The 21,990-nt window shown below is 35.7% G+C and overlaps 1 protein-coding gene across 1 annotated transcript in view; it reads right to left on the bottom strand.

The window, feature by feature from the left end:
* Positions 1-2,804: 2,804 nt before the first annotated feature.
* Positions 2,805-21,990, bottom strand: part of Dip-C (dipeptidase C) — a 149,243-nt gene continuing 130,057 nt past the window's right edge. The window contains exons 9-10 of the mRNA XM_089098429.1: positions 20,451-20,602; positions 2,805-4,585 (exon numbers count right to left, since the gene is read on the bottom strand). Of these exons, the coding sequence (XP_088954555.1) occupies positions 4,534-4,585; positions 20,451-20,602 (204 nt within the window). The 3' untranslated portion in view covers positions 2,805-4,533. The remainder of the gene's footprint in view (positions 4,586-20,450; positions 20,603-21,990) is intronic.

The raw sequence follows: 21,990 nt of genomic DNA, 5'->3' as shown, positions 1-21,990 counted from the left end.
GTTTGCCAGAGGATTTGAGGAATGTTGGGGGTTTGCAGGATTTTCGTAAGTCGCTAAAAAACCATTGTTTTGATGTGTATATTTTGAATGGATTATTCCACGCCACTTAAGTTTTGTTTTTGAGGAGGGTTTAGTTGCAGCTGAATATGATTATAATTATTATAATTTTGTTGGGTGTTGTTTGGAGGTTCGTTGGTTTTCGGGTCCGGTCAGTTGAGCTCTAATTATGTTTTTTTTTTTTTTTTTATTTTTTTTTTTTTTTTTTTTTTTTTTTTTTTTTTTGGTTTTTTGATTTATTAGGTGGGTTTTCTCCCGCACAAGCATTGCTTCAGGGAATCGATGATGTATATATTTTTTTTTTTAAATAAACCCATTGTTACTTATAAGAGGGTAGACTACAAATCTGAATTTCACAAGTTTTTATGAAGTCTGAAGTGTAAAGGTAAGGAGTTTGTTTCAAACCAAGTTCCTGATTCTTTCGATATGTTCCGCCCGGAAGAAATTGAATTCAGCAATCAGTTCAAGAGATATTAAATGCTCGCCATTATTGCAGGTCTGGGCCAAAAAAGGACGTCCTTGGCCAGCCAACATTTTAACAACTGCAAATATCCGAGTAAAGACATTTCCCAGCAGGATGATAGATTGCCCAAGATCAACTTGTCGGGCAACCATCTAGGGCCAAACGAAAAGAAGGTTACCCCCGAATGGGGTTGGAGGATTTCGTAAGGAAAAATTTAAGGGAAATGAGAACTTCTTGGGATGGTGTAAAGAGGAAGGCCTTGAATAGATTAGGAAGGAGGAGGGGCTCGCGTAGCTGTGTTGGCATCGGGCGGCTTGGTGCTGCAGTGAGTTATTATTATTATTAGTATTATTATTATTATATTATTAGTGAGTTATTAGTATTATCTAGTACTAGAGAGACTGCTGGTCAGACACTTCTTCATTAGCAAGCTTTAAACTTGCTGTTGTTCAATTATGTATTTCTGGAGTCTTAATAAGCGTCTAAAAAAAGGACTTAAAAAAGAGACTCTCTTTTATGGGTCTCTTTTATTCGCTGCCACGAAGAATAAAAAAGAGGCCCAGTAGTTTCGAATAAACTAAATAGTCCCTTGAGCTTAATTCTCCGTTTGTTGGTTGTCGATAGAAGTCAGTTGTAGTCAGGCGTCTCATTGAGCCACTCCTGAAGGGCTAACTTTCCATATCGGGTTGATAATGTTTTTTTGCTAATTCATGCTCTGTTCAGGTGCATACACGAACAGTACATGATTGCGACTGTTCCTGCATCAGCAAATTGTGGAGAAAATAGTGCAAGGCCAAGCTCTGCTCTACAGATTTGTTAGAATTAAAAAAAGAATACCCTTCTGCTGTACGCAAGTCCCATTTTTCAAATAGACCTAAAAAAAGAAACAAACCTGAAAATGTTGACACTTTGAGTTGAAAAACTGAATATACTCTTGGTGAAATCTGATTTTTTTCGTGTCCCAATTGGATCATTTGACGTAGGCTAATCAGTGGGTTCTATGAAGCTATTATCAATATTATAATTCTCAATTTTACCAATAAGGTATTGGCTAGGGTATTTATGAAATTTACATACACTTACAAATTCTTTTATGTAGCAAAATATCTGCAGTTTATATACATGTTTTATTATTGCAATTATTGGTTAGTATAGTTATCATTTTTATTATTATATATCATTTATTATTATTTTAAATTATATGCACGACATTCAAAATGAACGTCGTGAATCAAAATGAATAGGTGTTTTACATAAGAAAAAAAAAAAAAAAAAAAAAAAAAAAAAAAAAAAAAAAAAAAAAAGCTTATTCCACGTACTCCATGCTTCAGCAAAAAAAAAAAAAAAATCAGCTCTCTTTGCTAGTAGCTCAATCATGGTCATAGCCAAACTCACACCTCTTGGACCAAAGGCCGTCAATTAGGAGGGAGGAGGGGATGGGGAATAGAAAAAACTTAGCTGCGCTCCCCACTGAACTTTCAAATGGATTTGACCTTATATTTCTGTGAATAAACTCCACTAATTGAGCTAGCTATAAAACACCAAATAAGTTATATTGCAAAGCTATTTTCAGCAAATCATAGCGAAACATTACAGTGCATACAGCTTTGCAAAGTGCTGGTAGACATCCACCCTTACACTAGCACCCTTATTGATGTTTGCTTTCCAACAAGAAAACAAAGGTATATTCAGTATATATTAGCGAAAGTCTCCAGTGTTTGCAGTTTTGTGGGATGCTCGTAGTTATCTACCTTTTTGCAATCACTCTTATTGATGTGCAGCTTTTCACCAAAAACACAAATGTGTTTTCAGTTTATCATAGCGAAACTCTCGAGCTTTTGCAATTTTGTGAGGTGTTGGTAGATCTTTTTGCTAGCACTCTTTTTGACGTGCCCCTTAATACAAAGAGCACAAAGGTGTTTTGTATATATCTTAGCGAAACTCTAAATTTTTTACAGTTTGTGGAGCACCAGCATTTAACACCGTTTTTGCTAGCACTCTTGTTGATGGGCCGCTTTTCACCAAGAACACGAAGGTATTTCTAGTATATTTTACCGCAACTTTTAGGTGTTTCCAAATTTATGGAGTGCCAGTAGAGGTTACTCTAGAGGCATCTACTTTATGACGCTTAAATATTAGATGGCGTGATTGCTTACATAAAAGCTGTACTTTTTCAGAATATCTAGTGTGTACACTATACAATGGAAAGTTACTGGAAAAGCAAAGTACTTGTCACGGCTTAAACCCCCCTTTCCAGCTAGCTGTCAAAATGCACAAAATAGAGTAGCAAACCTAACCTTTTCATTTATTTTGTTGCAAATTTCATAATAGAATAGAAACATCACAGACAACCATAATAACAGACTTATAACAATATACCTAACCATTTTGACCCACTATAAAAACAGAACACATTGTAAATAGAAAAAAATCACATAATTGATCCATGAACTGACATTATAGGAGACAAGCACCAACTGTGGATTACTTTAGATAAGTTACCCCTTTTCCTCACCATAATCACCACCCTTTCCTCACTATAATCAATAACTACAAACTGTTATAATGAAGTTATATGCTTCACTACAAAAACGAACGGAAACGAAATACAAGCAAAAGTCAATTCATAAAATCCTTGTATCTTTACCCCTACTAACAATTTACTTCAGCACCATACCGCCAGAGGCCAATATGGCAGCGCACATTCCTCCTCAACCTTAATTTATTCAAAGTTCACTCCTCACTGCAAATAAATAGTTTCAGCCAGTGAATCTCTGCAGCACCAAGTCAGATGAAGCCAGTACAGCTGCAAACGCTCCTCCTCCGTTACAATCTACTCAAAGCTTCCCTCTTTACCCTCCCTTCCCTACAATGCTAAAAAAACATAAAAGGAAAACAGTTTTTATTTTTATACATATTTTTTCAGCATTGAAGACGGCTTTGTAGGGGGTCCTTGATGAAATAAATACTTTGTTCCGTTTTCTTCCACTGACTGAAAATTATCCTTCTTTGTTTTTTTGTCGTTCTGTTTTTTCAATTTGTCGTCTCCTTTTTTTTTATCATAGATTCGTAGTTAAGGCCGTATCAGACAGGGGAGGCGGGAGATTTTTCCGGGGAACAAAAAACTTTAAAAAACGACTAAGAAGTTTTTTTATGCATTTTATTACGTTTTTACGTGTCGAACATTTTTTTTTTTTTGGGGGGGGTCAAACCCCTTAACCCTTCCCCTGGATACGGCCTTGATCGTACTCTTAGAACAACTTCTGCCTTGGTAAAGCAATAGGAGGATCTAACATAAATTTGAAATAAGTGATGTTTTTGGAAAGTTGCTATAGCAATTAGTAGACTGCCAGAAATTAACGTCAGTTAATTGACATTCCATATTCACAAATCTGTACTTTTTCGTCAATTCTTTTTTTTCTCTCTCTTTTTTGTACTCCACAGTTTACGATTTTCTATTTACAGGTTAGAAATAAATTATAATTATTGTTACTATATTTACAGCCAATAACAACGAGAAAGTTAAATTATTGTCAAAAAATGTTATTCTTGGAGTTTGATAAACAATATTTATATGGTTGTTTGACTGAATAATCAGTCATTTCCGTTTCAGTTTCCTGAATGGAGATCGATTTTTGGGTCGATTATACACGAGTACAATACTTTAGATGCGAGCATCCTTCAAAGTCTAAAAAGTGAAATTTAGCAGTGTTTCACACTAACCAGGTGTGAGCACAAGTTTCGGGTGAGAATATAAATTAAAAAATGCGAAAACAAGAAACTTATTTCAGAATTATAAGAGTTTACTGAAGAAATTGCATTAATTTCAAAATTTTTGGGGTTTGTGCGCTCAGAAACCCAGCCCAACAAGTGAGAGGCTGAAAAAATTCACTGATGGTGAGGAAAAGGGGGAATAATACTGGATAATCCACAAAGAGGTGCTGAAACATAGCCAACATATTTCTTCTCCAGAGCCATCTATAAGGGCATTTTGTTATGGCTTTTTTGAATGATTATATTTTTTTGTTTGCACCTTCAGCCATAGTAGCTTCGATCTCCTCGATGCTGAAAAAGTAAATAAATAATTAGTCGAGCAAAAAAAAGAAGATTATTTACTTACTATAAGAAAAAACCTTAATTAGCCAATAAACCGTGAAAATACGTTTGTTAATACAGACAGCTTAAAAGAGAGACTAGGAAATAAAAAAATGAAAAGAAAGAGAATAAGACAGGATAAATAATGTACAAGCAACATTTTTTTTTTATAGAAATAACCAAAATGATAAAACGGTCATTTAGAATTTATTAAACTTTACACGATACGATGGAGAATAGTCTCTAACATGGCTAGAATTGTTTTTACAATGAAAATCGATCAACAGGTAGAATACCAAGATTATAAAAAAAAAAAAACTTTTTCATTTCAAATGAGATAGCAAGACCATAAATACTGTGAGCTCACTACCCCATACCCCTGAGAAACCCTTCCCTTTTAAATGGTTGGGAGTTAATTTCTTTTTTCCTTTATTTTCATCCTTGTTTATTAGATGAAAAGGCTGCTTGGGTTATTTCAGCAATTTAACGAATGTGAAATTTTCTTTAGAAAATACAAAAAATAAATGTTTCACACCGCAGGCAAATAATATACAATACCATGTCTAATACTATTGGGGTTTCGCCCTTTTTCTTTTCTTTTTCAGATAAATGACCTGTTTTCTTTTCCGTAATTACATTTGCTTAGATTTGCCTATAGGATAATTTTCAATGATAATTTGAAGTCTCGTTGCTAGACTATAATTGTTTTGCAATAAGCAAGCTTTCAGGCTAAATTCTATTTTTGTCTTTTTGACCTGGGCCATTGAAAGATAACGTTATTAAAAAGGAGCCTGGGATTTGAACTTTGATTTAGCGGATAGGTCAGGGCCAATCTAAGGTCCACCCCTACAGAAAGTGCTTTTGTACAAAAATGGTGTTTTTGTGTGTAGTCTACTTTGAGACCCCGTTTAGGGAGTCTGCCTTAAGAATTATAGATGTGTGTTTTGTGACCTTTTGGAAGAATACAACTAAGCTTTTTTCTACAGTCGTGTGATATTATTTTTACAGGAACCCAGGCAGGGTAGGAAAAAGACTTTGCGAAAAGTACCGACACTATTATATCGACAGGGAGGGGGGGGGGCGTTAACCCTCCAAAGAGATAGGTAGAGATATTAAGAGTAACCCAAGTGGTAGTACCCTTGGCCGTTTGACTGTTCGATCACGTTACCATACCCTGTATCAGGGTACGCCGTAATAGGGTGTTACCATACTCTATATTTACGGTACAATATTTGGCACCAGCGAGGCTTTCCGGTCAAATAAGCGGTGCAGCACCATTTCCACGCCAATATCAGGTGGCAGCCGTGGTTACCATATCCAATACTGGTGGCAGCAACTAAAGGTTTATCAGTAACACTGATAGTAAAAGAATTTGCGTTTTCCGAAATGACGATTCAATTTAGCCTACATTGTTGGATTTAGCCTAGAAGTGATAGGCTATAAAAATATTGCGGAAAACTGAATGGGCGTTGCCTAGTGGGAATATAACAATATTTTACAAATCATATAACGCGCAGTTAATTACCGTTCGAAAATAATCGGCTAATTGAGACGTAGACCGAGTAGCAGGAGTAGTAGGAGCTCAATGTCCAGCAGGGGGTCAAGAAAAAGTAGTCATGTAGATACGAAACAACGTAAGTTGAATTTCATGGAGGACGAAAAGCGGAGTAAGATAGAAAAGGAAAAGAGAGAGAGATAGAGAGAGGAAAGAAGAAAACTAATGGAAATAATCGCAGGGGGAAATTCCCAAGAGCCTCAAAGATCATCTACAGTAAATTTAATGCATGCAATAAACTTTCAACCAATGAAAGAAAATGAAGATGTACATTTATACCTCTACAACTTGGGAAAAACCGTGGAATTAAACAGATAACCGAAAGAAAATTGGGTGACAACAATACAGCGCTTCCTTAACCACAAATTGCATTTAAAGCATTACCAATGGATAACTCAAGAGATTTTGAAAGATTAAAAAAAAGCCATTTTTGAAAAATTTCAACTCTTTTCCGAGCACTTTTAAAGAAAGTTGAGAAGCGAAAGAAAACGAGACAACGAAACTTACAAAGAATACGGAAACAAATTGAAAGATATGTGTTTAAAATAGCTCTAGCTAGAGAATTATAGAATGTTAGAAGACCCAAAGAAAAGATGAAAAAAAAGATGAAATAAAAGAAATAAAAAAAAGAAATAAAAGAAAAGATGATGGAAGTAATAGCAAAAACAATAATTGAACAATTTTTAGAAAATACCCACGGAGAATTAAAATATATTTGAAAGAAAATAACTCGAAAACAAGCAAAGAAATGGCGAAATTCGCGAATAGGTGGACCGAAATAAGAGAGGAATTTGCAGACACAGAGATATTTCAATATGAAGAGTATAATAAAAATAGGCACTACAACCCAGAGCAAAAAATGCATTTCAGCACAAGCAAAGAGAAGTAACTTGCTATAACTGTGGTACAACAGGGCATTTTGCAAGAAGAGGATCACCCGCAGTAAAGAGTAAAGAGGATCCAAAATCGCATAAAACGACAGCCTGGGTCATGGCCCATAATAATGAAAAAAAATCACGCGTTTGCAGATATCGCATGAAATATATGGAAAACTGAATGAAGAATTAGTTGAAATCGCAATTGATTCTTGCAGTGACCAAACTTATGTGCGAACTGAGCTAAATAATAGAACGGAGATACCATAAAAATAAGATTACAACATGATGTTATTATGGAGATAAGCACCCATGCTCGTCTGCTTGGGCTAGAATAGAAACTGCAAAGAAGGATGATACAGTCCAGAGAAAAACGATAAGTAGGCTTAGTACCTACTCTTGCAGTGGATGTTTTATTAGAAGGAGATTTTGGGAATATTGAAAATCTCCTATCCTTAAAAGTGACTTCTTTAAAGGTGGATTATGCGGAAGTGGCTAAGCCACATAATATTGAAAATAGAAAGCGCGAAATTGATTTCTCGGGAAAATTTTCAGAAAATAGTAAACTTCGAAGGACGTGTACCGAATGTGAGATGCCGACAAGTATATGCCAAAATGAAGCACTGATTGTACCCGAATTTATTGTACGTGCGTTTCCTCGTAATCTCCGAGAAATTCTAGTACGATATTAAAAGCCAAAAGTCGGAATTGAATTCCAATTTGATGAAGATTTATTTAATAATACGGCAAAAGAAATGAAAACAAAAAGGGAGAAAAGAAATATTAAATGAAACTGCAATAAAGAAATGCAGTCAAAGATGGTGGACACTGGAGTCCAATTCAAAGTTAATGACGATTTAATTTGCGAGACTGAAAAATTTGAGAAAATTAGAAATGAAAAGATAAATGCACAAAAAAGACAAAATGTGCGGATTCAGTCTGCAGTAGCGCAAAATTGGGAGAATTACAACATTACGAGAACAAAAAAGAGCTCAGGGGGAACAAAGAGGTTCAAGACCCATTGGGAGTAAAACAAGGTGATCACAAGATAGAATTGAACTACCTACAACGGGTTAGGGAAAGATTGGGAGATGTTGAATGTCAGGCTGGATTAGAAAAGCTTGGGAAGGAATCTGAGATTAGTCCTATCAACTCTAAGGGAGATTTGATCCCTTTTTTTGGGGGGGGGGGCTTCTTTGGGTAGCCATGAATGATGGACGATTCGCTTAGCGGATAACTGGTTGGCTTGGCTAGTTGTGACCCTGTTACCGAGATTTTGTCTCTCTGACCTGGAGTCCATGGGGGATACTCTATCCCAGTCACTTCATATTTCATCCAAACCTTTGCCCAGTAACCCTATTCACGGTTTTAACTCTTCATTGGAATCGACGATTATTTCCTGCACACCTGAGTCCGTGGGTCACGTATTCAAATTTCATCTTCAGATGGCATCGAAGAATGTTCTTCATTCGACTATCCCAGGGGAGGGAACCCAGAAGAAATTTATGAATAGTCTTTGAGATCCCTACCTGGTTTCCCTGTACCCCTATCGTTTTCAGAAGTCTGTGTATTTTCGGCTTTTGATCATTCCAAATTATGCCAAGGGGCAATTCGCGTTTTAATTGAGATGTGGTGTTGTTTCCACCGATGGAGAGTAACAGGCTAGCTCAGCTGATTATTCATGATGACTACAATTATCGAATGTGCCAGAAACTCATTCTCTCAAATGAATTCGTGAGAGCGAGAAAATTTGTATTTTAATCATGGTAAGCACGATTACTTTCTGCTAATCTCATAGACTTCAATTTTCAAAACCTCATGCGGATGCCCATACGACCTAGACCATGTTGGTTCTGCAGTACAGACGTGTGGATGGCGAGAGATCCAGAGCCAAGTGGTGGAAGACTAGCACAGACGCTGGTGGAAGAAAGAAGGCAATTGGATTTTATAAAGTTGAAGTTCAGTGTTTATTTTTGTAAGGGTGGACCAGCGTGGGACGTGGGTGGTCATTTATCTTATGGGGGAAGGTGTTGGGGTTTCACCCCTGTTTCTTTTTTTTCAGATAAATGACCTGTTTTCTTTTCCGTAATTACGTTTGCTTAGATTTGCCTAAAGAATTATTTTCAATGAGAAGTTGAAGTGCCGTTGCTAAGCTATAATAGTTTTGCAATAAGCAAGCTTTCAGAGTAAATTATATTTTTGTCTTCCTGACCTGGACCATTAAAAGATAATATTATTCAAAAGAGGCCAAGAATTTGAACTTTGATTTAGCGGATTGGTCAGGGCTAATCTAAGGTCCACCCCTACAGAAAATGCTTTGTACAGAAAGGGCGTTTTTGTGAGCAGTCTATTTTAAGACCCTGTTTAGGGAGTCTGTCTTGAGAATTATAGATGTGTGTTTTGTGACCTTTTGGAAGAATACAAGTTAGCTATTTTCTATAGCCTTGTGAGATTATTTTTCCTGGAACCCAGGAAGGGTAGGGAAAAGAGTTCGTGAAAAGTACCGGCACTAGTATATCGACAGGGGGCCATTTACCCTCCAAAGAGACAGTTAGAGATATTAGGGATGACCCAAGTGGTGGTACCCTTGGCCTAGAGAGTTGGCCGTTCGATCACGTTACCATACCCTGGATCAGGGTATACCGTAATAGGGTGTTACCATACTCTAATATTTACGGTACAATATTTAGCGCCAGCAAGGCTTTCCCCTCCAACAAGTGGTGCAGTACCATTTCCGCGCCAATAAGGACCATATTCCACATTAATAAAATGGAACAGTTGAGGCTCTACCCCTTTTCTTTTCAGATAAATGACCCATTTCCCTAATGACTAAATTTTTCTATAGTATAATATCAAAAGACTAGCTAAATTCTTGTTGCTAAGTCTGTTGTGTTCGCAATAAGTAAAGGATTTGGTTAAAAATCTATTTTTGTTCAGCTGAATCTGTGCCATTGAAAGATAATATAAAAAGAAACCAGTGATTTGAACCTTAATTTAACAGATTGGCCAGATTCATTTTTGGGGTCCACCCAACACCAGTTTTGCTTGTGTGAAAATAGTGATTTTGTTTTTAGTCCGTTTTTGAGAGTTCGTTTCTAGACTGCAAAGTCTACGCTAGAGTCTATGTGTAGACTTCATGTTTTGTTGGAGTAGACATTGAAGAATAAAATGAGTTATTTTCTCCAACTGTGTGAGAATATTTTTCACCGAACTCTGGTAGGGTAGGAAAAGAGCTTTCTAGAAGAACCGTCATTAATATATCGACAGGAGGGCCCATTTAGTCTCTAAAAAGATAGTTACAGAGATATCAGTGGAGACACAGGTTGTGGCACCTTGGGCCCAATAGTTTGGCCCTTGAAAAGATTTCACTCCTACACTGGTTGCAATATCAGTACTGGAAGAAGTCGTAGAACCCTTGAAACCGCTCGATGCATTACTATACTCTAGCGGCAACGCCAGTGACACTGATGTGACGTTGGAGATCAAAGACTGGTTACTTATAGGCTATCATATAGAACAGCGATGGCTCACGTTAAAAAGGGCGGCTTTACCAATTAGCTGTGCTAAGGCTACACTACTAGCCTACTATTGTCAACAACTCATTGCTGCACCAAGCCACCTGAAGCCAACCCACCTGCACACGCTCTTGCTCCAACCAAACATAAAAGAAACCTTCTATACCCCCTTTCATAAAGTTCTGATTTCCTTTGAATACCTTTATATAGCCTATTTCTACCCTGATCGGGACGATTTGCTTTTCGTTTAGCTTCAGATAGGGCACTCTTTTTCCTAATCTTTGGGCATTTCGCCCAACCTGTGACTAAAAAGCACAATCTTTGGCAATCTGGTACGAACTGAAATTCCTAAAGTCAGGAACTTGTTTATTACATTTAGCGATCTATTTATTAAATATCAAACCTCTCAATGTTTTTTTCAACTTCAAATAGTGATTATAAAGCTAAAATACAATTATCTTTTTGTTACCTTAATTAATGCTCGATTTTGAGGTTTATCTTATTACCCTTTTTGGTTAATTCCTCTTTACTAACCCTTATAATTACTTACATGAAAATTATGTAAGATTTTTACAATCGCCCCAAACGATAGCATGACAATTAATATCGAATTCTAAGGAATCCATTGACAAATTCCACACAAATGCGCTTTTCTATTTAAGATTTCTATTACCTTTTCTTTCTTACTATTTTTTCTTACCTTTTTATGATTTACGACCAGCAATGAATCGATTTTGTTTCGGCTGAAGCCTTTGCCCCCTCCTAAATATGTGCCTATATAGTAATTTTCATTAAAATATTTACCCATTATAGACCATATTTTTACCCAGTTTTTAATTTATCTTTTTGAAAGTAACCATAACGTGTGTCTTAAAACCCAGTATGGTTTGAAAACAAAACCCAAATTGAGAATCAAGACCGTTAAGAAATGAAGGTGTTTCACTGAACTCTCCCTCTAACATTTTACTCGCAGTAGTGATGTAGCGATTAATCAGAATTTGGAAGAGCAAGGAAGTAAAATACGCGACAGAGCCAAAAATACATTTGGACTAAAATTTTCGGCGATCTTAAGATGTAATAATAAAATCGAATCATAATTTTTACTTCGCCCTCGTTGAATTTTCTATGCTTTGTTTCAAAACTGCGCCATTAGGGTGAGCCCATTCGCAGAGAAGCGGTAAGTTCCTAGTTCAAATACTGTGATGACTTTAGACCAGCAATGATTGATTTTGTTGCGGCTGGAGCCCTCACCCCCTCCTTGGTGCGTGTCTACTTAGTCATACATGCAAATTTGGCCTAAAAAAGAGGACTCTAGAATCGAGATTTGTACATTGAGGGGAAACTTTTATTGAGGGGAGAAATTATATGGAATTCTCACTTGTTTTTCGTGGATTTGTCGGACAGAACCGAAGAAAACTCACTAAAGTCTAAACTAATACCCATTTAAACAACCAAATTTGCAATTTCTGTAGATTTTATTTCTGCTTGAAGTGTCCTATGACCATTTCTTCATGACTGTTTTCATAACCTTTAGACGAATTCAGACCTGCAATGGATTGGCTTGATATCTTTTCAATACAATTATCATGTTTGCAGGAGTAGCTGCAACCTATTGAGGAACAAATTACATCCCATAGGAACCAAAAAATTAAAAACACGTTTTGAAAACGTGATTTCAAATTTTCTAATGATTTAGTTTAAAAGGGATTCAGGAATGATAACAACTATACGGATTTATCTTAACAGTAAAATTTATCGCGGAAACACATTTTCGTGAATTTTGAAGTAAAGCTTGAAAATACTTGAGTTTGAAACTCCTTCGAATGAAGGATCCAAATGAAAAGTGCAGAATTAGAATAACCATGGTCGATAACTCTGAATTGGAGTCTTTCCATCCATCCCCCCATTTTAAAAAACAAGAATAACCAACAATATTTTTTATTTATTACACTGTCATCTGAGTTCTACCAATTAATATTAGAGCTGCCAGTAATAACTCATTAAATATAATTAACATCAGTAACAAGAGATCAAGTCCCATAGCTGCAGTTTTGGCTCTCAAGGGGCCCTCTTCGGCCTCTAAGTCGCTAGTTTTTTTATATTACCAGATGCACAAGCCTGGCACTTGGCATGTTTGCATACATTTGATTATCTAATCATTTATTAGCATTATCTAAGAAATTCTGGCGAGAATTCAATTCATACTTCCTTAATGCATTAAAGAATCATTCATTTTATAGGATTTGTTTTCTTTTCAGACTCGTCGTGATTCTCACTGTTGCTTCTCTTCTAACTACTGATTTCATTTAAGATTCGATGTGATCGTCACTGTCGCTTTTCTCTTAGCCACAGATTCGGTTGTTAAGTACTTTAATTTGAGATTCGTAGTGATGTTTGTTGTGACATGTCTTCTAGCCACAAGTCTCCTTTGCACCTCATTTTCGAACATTATTAAATAATTCATTTTCCCATGCCTTTTGCTTTAGCTGTTCGGATTCATCCTTGTGTTGAGGTAGTTTCCAAATTTCAAGTTTCAGACCATGTGTCTTCAGTTTTGAATTGAAGTTATAAAGTATTTTGCAATAGGTTGCATCAAGACATGGCTAATTGTAAACAGAGAAAAGCCAAGACAGATAGTCCAAGTAATTGAGGTCAGGTCAGGGTCAGGTACCCCTGACCTTGATTCAGACCGCCTTCCTATTGCTTCTAGTTTTAAACGAGAAGCTTGTCAGATTCCAGTGTTACAGGCTCATACTGTTCACCGGCATAAGTGGTATACTTGTCGCGATTGGAATAAAATTGACACATCTCAGTTCATCCAAAGTGCAGATAGCATCCTAGACAAGATCAGGGTTCCATTTCATCTTCTGCAAAAGTCTTCTAACAAAGACATTGATGAGGTTAGATTAACTCTTGATATCTACTCCGCAGAAATCTGCCATGCACTTTTGTGTGCTGAAAAAAGGGCAGTTTCTCTTAAAAAAATAAGTGTTGGTACCCAAGTTCCCGGGTGTTCAGGAAATCTAGCGCTGTCTGAAGCTTGTGAACGTGCTAAATTTTGGTACAAACTATGGAGAGATTGCCTATGCCCCCGTCAAGGAATAGTCGATGACCTGAGAAAAGTGTCAAAAAAATGTTTTGCTAAGGAACTTGCCCTTTATCGATCTAAAATGTAGACACTTTATTCCGAGAAGATCAGGAATTCACCTGATCCAATGTGGAAGCTATTACTTCACACTATCTCCTCTAATTTGACAGAACCGAAAGACATCCTTTGTCCGAATAGATATCCCATTTCTTAAAATGAATTTTCTGAGCATGATCCTTTTTTAGAGTCACAATTTTGTGACGAGTTCTGCAACTTCATTGATGAATCTCCTGACCTTGATTTTGTTGTTACTTGTGACGCTGTTATAAAAGCCATATCCCAACTTAAAAAGAAAGCGTCTTGTGGGATAGATAAGGTGAGCACTCTACACATAATTAATGGAAGTTATCTATTGGTGCATCACCTCAGCCTTCTCATGCAAATGATATTTGTTACAGGTATTGTTCCATCCTCGTTCTGCATTCGTGATCTGACTCCGATTCCCAAAAAAGGGAAATCTGAGCTGCAATGTTCCTCTTTCCGTCCCATCACCGTCTCTACTACGATATGCAAACTTTTCGAGCTTCTTTTTCTTGATGAGTTAAGACAGAAATGTTACGTTACCCCATATCAATTCGGTTTTCAGGCTAATCTTGGCTATTCTTATGCTCTTACATTAGTTTTTACTGCTTTAACTGACACTGAATCTTTGAAAGAAAGTGTGATCGTTCCTGGACGTGACGTTAAGCGTGCGTTTCATACCTTAATTCATTCGTCTATGCTTCTTCATATGGCAAGGCGAGGCGTAAACCCATCAGTTATCCATGTTCTCAGGGATTTATATAGGAATCCAAGAGTACGTTTAAAACTCCCATCCTGTTTTCCCCTGCAATCGGCTCTTCATCAATCCCAACATAATTGCATTAATTCTCGTGTGAGGCCAAACTCTTCGATTGCCTCGAATAAGCTTGTGATTCCTCTGTACCCCATCCTCATTAAGAAAGAGACTAGACAGGGAGCTATGCGAATCTACGAGAGGAATCTAAAAAGCTTCGAAATGATCTGGAGCAAGAAAAATTGCGGAATAATGATTTGGAGAGCAAGCTTCTGGACATCGAAGTGAGAGAAAGAAAGTTGAATTTGATTGTTCATGGTCTGCCTACTGAAAAGCATAATCAATCAGTGACTAGCAACGTAAAGTCTCTTCTTTCTGACAAATTGCAAGTTACCGAGGACATTTCTCTTACCAAGTGTTATCGCCTTGCGAGAAATAGCAGTCCAAACATCACTAGTAGGAAAACTAGTGTTCGACCGGCCCCTGTTTTTATATCACTAGACACAGATCATAGCATTCAGGCGATTCTCAGTGAGGTGAATAAGTTGAAGGGTAGTGGAATTCGCATTTGCACTGATCTCCCACCAAAGCTAAATTTCGTACGGAATGATCTATTGTCCAAGGGAAAGGACATGCGTGATTCGGGTTCGGTTCATCTTACGCGTATTAAACAAAAAGGGAGTAAATTATGGCTCGAGTGTAAAAAGTCTCCGTCTTCACAGTGGGTTAAGATTGAATAGTTACGGTGATTAATAATGATATTCGTTGGGTGATATTATTTTTATTACTTCATGTAATGTTTCTCTGTTCATTGGATTTATTATTTTTATTTCTTGTGAGGTTTTTTGCCCCTCTGTAGACTTATTATAATTTTATTTTCTGTCTTTTTTGTTTGTTTCTATTATTTTTATTTCTTGTGAGGTTTTTTGTCCCTCTGTAGCTTATTATAAGTTTATTTTCTGTCTTTTTTGTGTGTTTCTATTTATATGAAGTACTCGAGAACAATAATTTTTTCTGTATCCGCATTTTATGTTACAATGAATAAGTTCAGTTTCTTTCTCTTGCTTCTATTTATTTTCAAGCAGTTTCTTTTTCTTTCATCATTATTTTCGAGTTCTCGCTGGTTCAGTTGTTTTTGCTACGTTAAGACTCAGACGGTGTGCATTTTGCGTAAGTTTCTGCTAGTCCTGATCATAATTCTGATTATTTACATTGGATGATAATTGTATTGGGGATAGACTGAGAGACCTAGAGTCTAACCCTTTTGACTTTTCCATTTTCCAGAGCAATGATAAATTTTTTGGAAATGAGATAAATGATGGTGGGTTAATTAATTTTCCAAAATGTAGATATAAATTACCTTCCGAGGTTTCTGATCTTCCCAGTACCGGGGTTGTGAGAACAGGATTTTTAAATTGTAGAGGTGTTTTTAGTTCACAGGATGATCTTGTCGATGTAGTTCATAAGCTATCTTGTCATGTCGTTGGATTCTGTGAGACTTTTCTCATAGACACGGCTCCTCATATTGCTTTTCCTGGATATCAATTTACTTTCAAAAACCGACTGACAAGGTGGTTTGGCAGTATTAGTTAAAGATGGTATCTCTTTTCGACGCCTTGTAAATCTAGAAGGTTCTCATGAGGAAATGCTTTTTGAAGTAATGGTAACTGAAATTAGTCTTGGAAAAAAAGATATAGTTTTTTGCGTAGTATACCGACCTCCTTCTTCTCCAGTCAAGTCTTTCCTCTCTAAACTCCATGATTTTTTGCATCAACCTCATTTTCAAACCAAAGATATTGTCATTTCCGTATAGTTAAATAATAACCTTCCGAAGTCTTCGAATAAATGGTATGTCGAGTTGTTGTCTTCCTGCTTTTCTGCATATCTGCTCCATACTTGACTTGCAACTACAAAAAATTCACCTTGTTTTACTTAGCTCATTGATAATAGTTTTACATCCTTACCAATTAAAGCAAATTTGCTGTTTTAAGTGATATATCGGATCATTTCCTGCTGGTTTCAGATTTAGCTTTTACTTATAAAACACCGCAGGTAAGTAAGGAACGTCAAGTACGGTTAATAAATAAAATAACATTAAAGCATCTGAATGAAAGCCTTGGTCTATTGGATTGGCAGGATGTAATATCCACGGAGGATACAGATGTGGCAACTGATACTTTCCTAAGAAATTTCAATTGCTGCCTTGATTCTAGTTGCCCATTTGTTACGAGGAAAATTTGCAGAGAAAAATTTCCTATAAGGCCGTGGAAAACGTCTGGAACTTTGATATCAGTTAATAAAAAAAACAAGTTATTTAAAAAGCAGTTAAAGAATACAACTGATTATAATATCACAAATTTATAAATATTCAAAAATATATTAACCGCACTGATACGATTGTCGAAACATAGGTATTATAAAGAGTCTTTCGAAGAAGCTCAAAATTCTCCTCGCAAAACGTGGTCTTTAATTAGTTCTATTATTAAAAAACAAAGGAATTCTAAGTTGCCTGAAGTTATTAGTTTAGAAGATGGATCGACTACTAACAAATTGGAGAAAGTGGCTGATGCTTTGAATACTTATTTCGCTAGTATAGGAGAGAAAATTGTTTCATCAGTAATGAACCAGTTTGATTCACGCAGTAATAAACATTTTTCTTCATACCTTCCATCTCTTCAAAGTAATTCAATTTTTCTTACGCCTATTTCTCGGTCTGAAATAACAAAAATAGTGTGTGATCTAAATCCAGGTAATTGAGCGGGAATTGACGGGTCTAGTTCTATAATTGTTAATGAAATATTGTCTGCAGTAATTTTGCCATTTCAGCATATAATTAATCTTTCATTTGAAAATGGAGTTTTCCCGTCTGCTTTTAAAGAAGCGAGGATAATTCCGCTTCACAAAGGTGACTCTGCTGAAAACCCATCAAATTACCGCCCTATTTCTATTTTGTCAGCATTTTCTAAAATATTTGAGAAGGCAATTTATAAGAGGATCTAGGATTTTCTTAAATCGTTTAATTTTTTAATAAATTCACAGTTTGGTTTTAGGTCTGGATACATTATTAAACACGCTATCATTGCTCTCATCCAAAATATTCATGAAAGCTTAGATAGAGGTGAAATTCCAGCAACAATATATTTGGATTTTAAAAAAGCATTCGACACAATATTCGATTGTATTCTTTTTCATAAATTGGATAATTGTGGAGTGCGCGGACCGGCGTTGGATCTAGTTATATCGTAACTTGATAAGAGAAAGCAACGAATAGAAGGAGGTAATTTTCTCTCTTTGTCTGTTCCTCAGTCCTCGATGATTGGGGTGCCTCAGGGCTCTGTCCTAGGTCCTCTGCTTTTTCTAATTTATATAAATGATCTTCACCATGCGTTGGCAAGCCTACGGCTAACCACACATTGTGCAGATGATGCGGCTGTTTTAATTTCTAAAAGGAGTGAGAGAATTTGGAGGAAAAGCTTGATGCTGGCTTCTCTATTGCTCTTGATTGATATTTTTCAAATTCTATTGCGTTGAATTGATCAAAAACTAATTTCATAATTTACGGCAGGAAGTCAAATATATGCCCTCGTATTACCCGAGTTACTTCTTCAAAGTATCTATTATCAATATCTCGGGTGAATGTGATAAAGTACCTTGGACTTATGATTGATGAAAGATTATCTTTTAAAACACACATTCAAAATATACGCTTAAAGATTTCAAGGTATGTTGGTTTAATGCGGAGGTTGAAGCATTATTTGCCCTACTCTGCTTTACGAAGTATTTATTTTGCTCTGATTCAGTCTAATATTAATTATTGTTCTCTAGTATATTTATCTACATTTAAAAGCCATATTAAACCAATACAGATTTTACAAAATAAAGCAGTAAGAATCCTTAAACTTTTTATTTCATCACCTATTTTACTTCCAAATAAGTCTTCTACAGCATCTTTATATACTTATTTAGATATACTTCCAGTTTCTCAACAATTTACTTTTGGAGCAATTATTTTCAAATTTAATTATGACATTAATAAATTACCGCCATATTACCTCAATCAAAGTTTGTTCTCCCGATCACAAGATTTACATCGTTATAACACGCGACAAAAAAAGAGTATCTTCATTGACAAGTATAGTACTGAGAGATCTAAATTCGCCCCGTTTGTGTCAATAGCCCGGTGCTGGGATGCTCACAAGGATTTTATTGATAAATTTTCTTCTATCCATTTACTAAAAAGGAATCTTAAATTTCATTTAGTTCAGGATTATTTTTAATCAAGTGTCTTTTTAATATGATTAAGTTATTTGTTTGGATTGTTGTTCTAAGTGAATGTGGGCCTCTCGGCTATCTTTTAGTATGAATTTATATTTAATAATATTGATCTCTCTTTTTTTTTTATATATTTATATTTGGATCCTGGACTAGCTGCTACTTTCATATTATTGTTGTACTATGGTATCTTTGCCGTCGTAATTATATTTGTATTGTAGCGTAAATATTTTTATTGTGTCTTTGTCTAGGCCTAGTTTTTCGAGCTTGTCTCCCCATGGGCCTATATCAACTATATACATGTATATGTTAATAATAAAATGATTGATTTTGAACTTGATTGATCACTTCCCCAACCCTGTTCAATAATAGTGTCCTTGAAGCTCAGGCAAAGTGTCTTCCTTCATGCATTCTTGGGAGAATCGATATGTCTCTTATTTGTTATACTGATGACATCTTGAATCTCAGCCGTACGATCCAGCGCATTGAGCAGAATTTCAAAATCCTCAAAGATGAATATTCAAAAATCGGTCTGTCTTTTAATCCTGAGAAATCTGAAGTTATCCTTTTCAATAGGCGAAATCCCTCTACTTCTCTTCTAAATCTGGACGGTTCTCTTGTTAAACCCGCAGACCATATTACATACCTCGGCCTTCCAATTGGCACATCTATAGGCCACACACGTCGTTTGCTGATTTTTCACGTTGAGCGTAAAATTAGCATTTCTTACGCTGTAATCGTAAAAAGCAAACTATGTTTCAAACGTTACCTTCTATCATCCATTTACAACGCCACATCCCCTCCACATCTGCAATACATTGCTCCTTTCTGGAAATTCTTTACAGTTACTGATAAAAAGTACCTACGATCAATCTTCTTCAGATTTGCTAAATATCTTCTACATTTGCCCCCTTGGACAAGAAACCGTAAAATTATTCATTTGTATAAGCTAGCTGACCCTAATATTAGCATTAATAAATCTCTATCCCGTTTTCAAAGTATGTTTAATCACCCATGGTCAACAATTTGGTTCAAAATAGTTTTTTTTTATTAATGTAATGTATGTAATGAATTTTTTTTTCTCTCTATTTTTTTGTCATTTTAGTGATTATTCCGTATACGTACCTTTTTTTTTTGACGGGTAATATATGAATAATAATAATAATAATAATAATAATATTAGTATTAATAAATCTCTCTCCCGTTTAAAAAAAAAACTTTTATCGTCCTTTTATTAGCATCATTGTTCGTATTAATGTAATGAAGAGTTTTTTTTGTCATGTATTTGATTTGATGTATTTGATCATGTATTAAATTTTGTTGCGCGACATTTTTGTTTGTAATTCAATTTGGTTTTTCCTGTTTCTTGTTCCATGCCTTTTTCTTTAGTTGTTCAGAGAAGTTTGTCATATTGTGTAATTTTGCATGCGTCATAGATAGCCTACTAAAGACGATACGAAAACTGCGGAGAGAAATTGGCATAATTTATACTCTTTAATGGTCAGGAATCTTTTCTTAAAAAAATAAGGCTCTAAACGAATTTTCTCAAACTTGTGATCTGTTTGGATTTTTTTAAAAAGAAAATCCCAGGGTACCAGTTAAAAAAAAAGAAATGAAGGCATTTTGAAGAAAAAAATATACATATATAAATTCACAGCTGCTCATTTAAACATATAAGATAAATATTTTACTCACGTTCTAGGTACTATGGAGAGAAGCTCACATCCATTCTCGTTGATATAGATATCGTCTTCAATACGGACTCCCCCAAAATTTCTGTATTCATCAATTCTTTCTTGATTCAAATACTTGGACAGTGTAGGATCTTTGAGAGCCTTGTTCAAACTCTGAAAAAAGATAAAAATTTTATTTTGTTGAATTAGATTCTGAGATTAAACATTAGATTCTTACTCCCTCAGTAGAATCTGATTTTATTTCATGAAGTCTTAGGCAATCTTTAGTCTATTCATAGCCGACCACAGGACTTTCTATGATTTTTCTTTTGGTTGTTTCAAAATTATGAAGCTTTTAAGGCAGTTTGATACATTCTCGTCAGTCTTGCCATGCTGAAATGTGAAAATCAAACAGTTTGTGGTAATGAACTGTAAGTAAGGAGTGACCCGGCCCAATAGTAATTAAAACTATAAAAAATGAATTTTTGATGCCAATTGATGAATCAAAAGAATCAAATTACGTATTTAATCCCAAATGAATAAGTTTCATCAAGTTTATTCGACCAATCAAAAGTTACGTGCCTGCAGAAATTTGCCTGACTTTCGAAAAAAGATACGAAAGTCCTCTGGAAGCTATAGAACTTCGATGAAAATCACATCATCATGTTCAGCGTATAAAATAATCCTACTGCAGAGGTTTCAAGCACCTATCTACAAAAATGTGGAATTTTGCATTTTTTGCCAGAAGAAAGATCACGGATGCGTGTTTATTTATTTTTTTTTTCCAGGGGTGATCGTATTGACCCAGCGGTCCTAGAATGTCCTGGGAGGGCTCATTAGAACGGAAATGAAAAGTTCTAGAGCCCTTTTTAAGTGACCAAATAAAATGGAGGGCAACTAGGCCCCCTCCCAAGCTCATTTTCCCCTAAAGTCACCCGATCAAAATTTTGAGATAGCCATTTTGTTGAGCATGGTCGAAAATATGATAACTATGTCTTTTAGAATGACTTAATCCTCCGAAGTCCCCGGGGGGAGGGCTGAAAGTTATCAACTTTACCCAATGTTAATTATTGGGAAGCATACAGACGTTTTCAGGGGGCATTTTTTCTGGTAGGTGGAGGGGGGGGGTCGGGCGTTATATGGGAGGATCTTTCCATGAAGGAAGTTTTCATGGGGGAAGGGACATCACTATGAAGGGGGTGCCAAATTTCCCGTCCTTATTAAAGAAAAAGATCAGAAATTAAATAAAAAAAAGTTTCTCAACTGAAAGTAAGGAGCCACATCAAAACTTAAAACAAACAGAAAAGATTACGTATATGATTGGTTTCACCCCCTATTCAACACTTCGCTCTTCAAGCAAAAGATTTTTTAGTACTTTCATAAGAGCTATTTATTCTAATTAACGGCCTTTGTGATTAATGGGTCATTTTTAATATAAATTGGAACAAAATTCGAACTTTAGCTTAAAGAGCAAGGTATTGACTAGGGGGCGAACCCCCTAATATACGTATTAAAAATCTTTGAATATAGAAGTTCGTTACGTAAGTTACGTATATTTATTA

The sequence above is a fragment of the Artemia sp. Qi Xiang Cuo genome, chromosome 12 (assembly GCF_049724085.1).
Source record: "Artemia sp. Qi Xiang Cuo chromosome 12, ASM4972408v1, whole genome shotgun sequence".
NCBI lineage: Eukaryota > Metazoa > Arthropoda > Branchiopoda > Anostraca > Artemiidae > Artemia > Artemia sp. Qi Xiang Cuo.
Note: the sequence above shows the minus strand (reverse complement) of the source record. Positions and strands in the feature narration are given on the sequence as shown.